This window comes from Betta splendens, chromosome 8 (assembly GCF_900634795.4).
Source record: "Betta splendens chromosome 8, fBetSpl5.4, whole genome shotgun sequence".
Lineage (NCBI taxonomy): Eukaryota > Metazoa > Chordata > Actinopteri > Anabantiformes > Osphronemidae > Betta > Betta splendens.
In genome coordinates this window covers 11,492,710-11,496,906 of record NC_040888.2, presented here as the reverse complement: position 1 = coordinate 11,496,906, position 4,197 = coordinate 11,492,710, and the positions used below count along the sequence as shown (strand labels likewise).

General features: G+C 39.9%; 1 protein-coding gene across 2 annotated transcripts; it reads right to left on the bottom strand.

Annotated features, from left to right (window-relative positions):
• Positions 1 to 266: 266 nt before the first annotated feature.
• Positions 267 to 4,197, bottom strand: emc10 (ER membrane protein complex subunit 10). 2 transcript variants are annotated; one of them, XM_029160021.3, is made up of 8 exons: positions 4,038 to 4,197; positions 3,828 to 3,894; positions 3,124 to 3,236; positions 2,864 to 2,977; positions 2,360 to 2,544; positions 2,046 to 2,139; positions 1,047 to 1,143; positions 267 to 573 (listed from the first exon to the last, which is right to left on the bottom strand). In XM_029160021.3, the coding sequence occupies exons 1-7, from the start codon at positions 4,140 to 4,142 to the stop codon at positions 1,057 to 1,059; spliced, it is 765 nt and encodes a 254-aa protein (XP_029015854.1). In that variant the 5' UTR covers positions 4,143 to 4,197; the 3' UTR covers positions 267 to 573; positions 1,047 to 1,056. The 2 variants fall into 2 exon arrangements, with proteins under 2 accessions (XP_029015854.1, XP_029015853.1); XM_029160020.3 differs by lacking the exon at positions 1,047 to 1,143.

Below are 4,197 nucleotides of genomic sequence, written 5' to 3'. Positions count from 1 at the left end.
CTAAGTGACTCTGGTTTCCTCCATCAATGAGACAAAGCAGTCAGTCGTCAGGTAATTATCATTTGTACTACAACTTAAGTGAACCTCACTAAAAAACGACTATGGCTTTTGACCATAATACTTTCATTTTATTACTGACTTTGAAGTCAGTGATAAAAACTTTACCTACTTATTGTCTGTGTGCATTATTTTATATTAAGTGCAGCAATTTAACAACCAAATTTAAGTATCAAAAACAGAACCAAAACACAACATTAAGAAAGCTATTTCAAGTAATAAATACTTTATTTTCACATTAGTATTAAAATGCCATAATCTACAGTGCACATTATCTCCTTTATTTTGGACAGATTTCAGTGTGTGCCACAGACTTTTTCATTTTAAATAGCATTATATACAGCAATTAATAACAGTTAGAGAATTGTTGTTTAGTAAATGTTCTCAAAAACAAGTTGCTGGTTCAGGGCATCATCGGCCACCCCCATTGCCTGCTCCACCACCTGCTCCTCCTCCAGACTGGTCCTGAGCGCCAGACATCATCAAGAACAGAACCAGAGGAACGATGTACATCCACTGAAGACGAAGTCAAAAGGGGAAAAAGAACAAGTTAATAAAATAATGTCTTTGTATAAAGATAACAAATTTATCTGTGATCACTGCATGTCCGCATTAACAGTTCCAGATTGGTCATCCCAGATTAGCTTCTAATTATTACTAAACAGGAGAAAAGGTAAAGGGAAAAAAAAGGTGAGAAACAGTGAATGTGAGCGTCAAGCACCAAACACAAGTTTAATGTTTCTACATAAATTAAGATCATTTATTGAACTAAAGTCTGATTTATTAGTTTTCACAAAGATCAGTTAGTTAAAACTAAAACCGTTAATCTTTTTGACTCTTTAGCCATCTGAATGTGTTTGGCATTTGACCTGGACACTGCAACAGATGGAGCGAGTAAGTGGGTGTCAGTTACTTTGCTTAGAAGTTAATGAAATCTGACAGAAGCAGAGGAGGGGAAACAGAACGAGCTGTGATCAATATAACAGTACTTCAGTGGGATCAGCTCTGCTCTCTGCCTCCCCCTGCTGGGGACTGTGCCGAATTGGTGGCCATGAGGAAGATTGCACCTCCCAGAATCAAATACCACTGAAAAACAGCACAGCACTGAGTCAACACAAGTCACTGGATGGAGCAAGATGCACACAGCACAACGCATAACAGGACAGAGATCATAAAGGAGCCAGAAAATGCCAAGCGACAGGACAAGACTCGCGTTCTCTGTGGGAATGTTTCCTGACATGTAGCAGGAGTGAAGAAATGTTTTTACCCCACCGACATGCTGAAAGACAAACATAATATCTTCTGCTTTAAAAGGGGTTCTAATGTGTTGAAAAATGAACTTTGCACCAAGAATAATCTTAAATTTTTAGCTTCAACATAAGCGCATCAAACAATGAAAAAAGGAAAAAAAAGACCCAACTCATACATCATCAAGTTTGCTTCAGTACAATGAATCTAGCATCAAGACCAAATCAGTTGTGCCTGCTCTATACTGAAGACACTCAGGTTTAAGACCATAAAGGACAAAGCTTATAAACTATAGCTTTCATTTTTTTGCTATAAACATCTCAACATCCTGTTTGATCTCTTTATTTTCTGGCTGCTACTGGTATTCCTTTAGTCTATTAACTACTAAACACACAAAGACTGTAAAAGAAATTGCCCTTAACAACTTCAGAGCTGCTGGTGATCTAATAAAATATTTGTGCTCTGAAAACAGCCTTAAACCCGACTGACTACAGAAAATGATGAGTGAATTCAAAAGACAGAATCCAACAGGGAGAACAATGTTCAAACATTTTCACTATTTATAACATTCCAACTCTATACTTACATTAACATTTTTGTAGCTCTGATGGCGATGGATTTTCATTTAACATAAGAATCTTATATATATGTAATATTAAACATATCAGAGCTCAGTTACTGAAGGCAGAGAGCTTCTGTTCAAGAAGCGCCTTATTTACATTTTAAGTAGGAGTACTCACATATTTAGCAAAGAAAGATTTCTGCTCTTGTGGATTTTTCGCTTTCTTCTCAGATTCCTGTTCCATTCGTTCAAGGAAGAAAGCCGTCTCAGGTCTGAAAGATAAATGCCAATTAGTATTCAAATAAACCTAGAAAAAGTGGATCTGAAAATACAAAGGATAAAGGGCGACTTGCATTACTTATGATGGAATTATGTTAAGCTGCTAAACTAATGCATGCAGTGTATAATGGAATCAACAGCATTTGTACATCCTACATATGGATACACATGAGATCATTATATAAAAAAAGACAAGCAGAAAAACATACATACCCTGGTGCATTGACGGGAGCCATGACACTGAGTGTGGTGTTAAAAACCTCAAGATCAACTTCATCCTCTACTTCAGTTCCCCTGCAGGTTCCTGGCAATGTCACTATGGAGACGCCAATGAGGTAGCCGGAGACGTCAGTGTGAAGGGTGATCACGTCACTTAGATGGGACTCAACCATGGCACACTGGAGATGAATGAAAATAGGTTCATGTTAAGTATTACACAAGAAAGTACACATATATCAGACTTGGGCTATGTCTAAATAAAGTAGACTTATAAAAAAACTAAGTGCTATCACTTCTATCTACTAAACCAACCAGCTAAATACCAGCCGAGAGACACTTGTTTTGTTTTGTTAAAAACTGATCCAACAAAATGAACTACTTTGAACTTTCTATGAACTAACACACACTCTGTTTTCAGCTAAGTCTTACACAACAACTTCAAATGCATGCCTTTCAGAAGATTATCCTGATTATGGAGAACAGTAAAGAAATACAAACAGCTCTGACGAACGCTGTGAGGTAACCCTCCATCTGGCGCTCGGTCTGCCTGTCGGCCTGGAGGAAAACACGAGGCACCCTGATTCTATACAGTCCATTCACTGCAGCCACTTCCTGGGGAGTCATTTAAGTTTAGGAGAGAAACATCACATAATCAGTATCACTGCCACTTTCAAAATTGAGCATATGTCGTCATACAGTATACAGCAGCTGGGATAAAATGACATTTATCAGTGTGCATCCCTCTATCATCCGTCTACCTTCAGTTTGCTTCTGTCTTCCTCTGACAGCTGATTCTGACTCAGTGAGATGCTTGATTCCCTTCCAGCCTTCAGCACCACTGATCCACGCAACCGAAACTTCGCTACATCATCTGCAAATATATTGATATTGAATAGTGAATACATCTCAATTAACACCTTGTAGTTGCTGTTAACGACCTAGGGTGAGACCAGCTCTGCTCTATGGGTTAGAAACGGTAGCACTGAGGAAGAGACAAGAGGCAGAGATGGAGACAACAGGATTATTAGCGAGCACATCAGAAGGACAGCTCACGTGGGCTGTGTTAGAGCCAGACAGGGGTGGTTTGGACATGTGTAGAGGAGGGTTAGTGGGTATATTGGTAGAAGGATGTTGGAGATGGAGCTTCCAGGCAAGAGAGCAAGAATACAACCAAAGAGGAGCTAAATGGGAGTTATGGATGTGCTGACAGAGGTTGGCTGGTGTCAGAGAAGACGATGCCCGAGATAACGCTGGGACATGGGAAAGATAAATTGCTGTGGCGACCCCTGATGGGAACAGCCGAAAGATCAGGTCACACTTTTGGTAAACGAATCAACAGGAACGTTGTTGGGTTTGTAGGTTTCTCCTGTCGCTGCGAACACAAGGCGTCTAGTTCGCTAGTTAGCTTACCCACATTAGCTATGTCGGACTGAACAGCACAGCACTAATAAAACATGCTCACCAACTTCGAATGAGTGTTCGATGGGCACGGAGAAACCACTGAATTCGGTGTCCACATTATCGCCAACCTGAGAATGACAAGATACACGCCTTTATCGTTTAGTCGCTCACAGAGCTAATGCTAATGCTGAACACCCAGCTAACAGGTGCAGCTTCCTCTTAGCCTAAATCAAACGATGGGGTCTGAAATGAAAACGTTTCGCTCACGTACCTTCCTGCCGTTGTTACAACAAACAAACTCCACGCACACGAAAAACAAAAAAGACCTGATCAATGCTATTTTAAATGATAGTAGCCGAGTCATTTTAACAGACATGAGCACCGGAAGATTTCAAAATTACTACAACATCTCAACTTCCGGTGATTTTCAA

Coding starts and splice junctions, on each gene's coding strand:
- emc10 (XM_029160020.3), bottom strand. CDS start 4,142: ATGTCTGTTAAAATGACTCGGCTACTATCATTTAAAATAGCATTGATC. Junction 3,895..4,037: donor GTTGTAACAACGGCAGGAAG/GTACGTGAGCGA, acceptor TGTCATTCTCAG/GTTGGCGATAATGTGGACAC. Junction 2,140..2,359: donor GCTCCCGTCAATGCACCAGG/GTATGTATGTTT, acceptor TTTATCTTTCAG/ACCTGAGACGGCTTTCTTCC.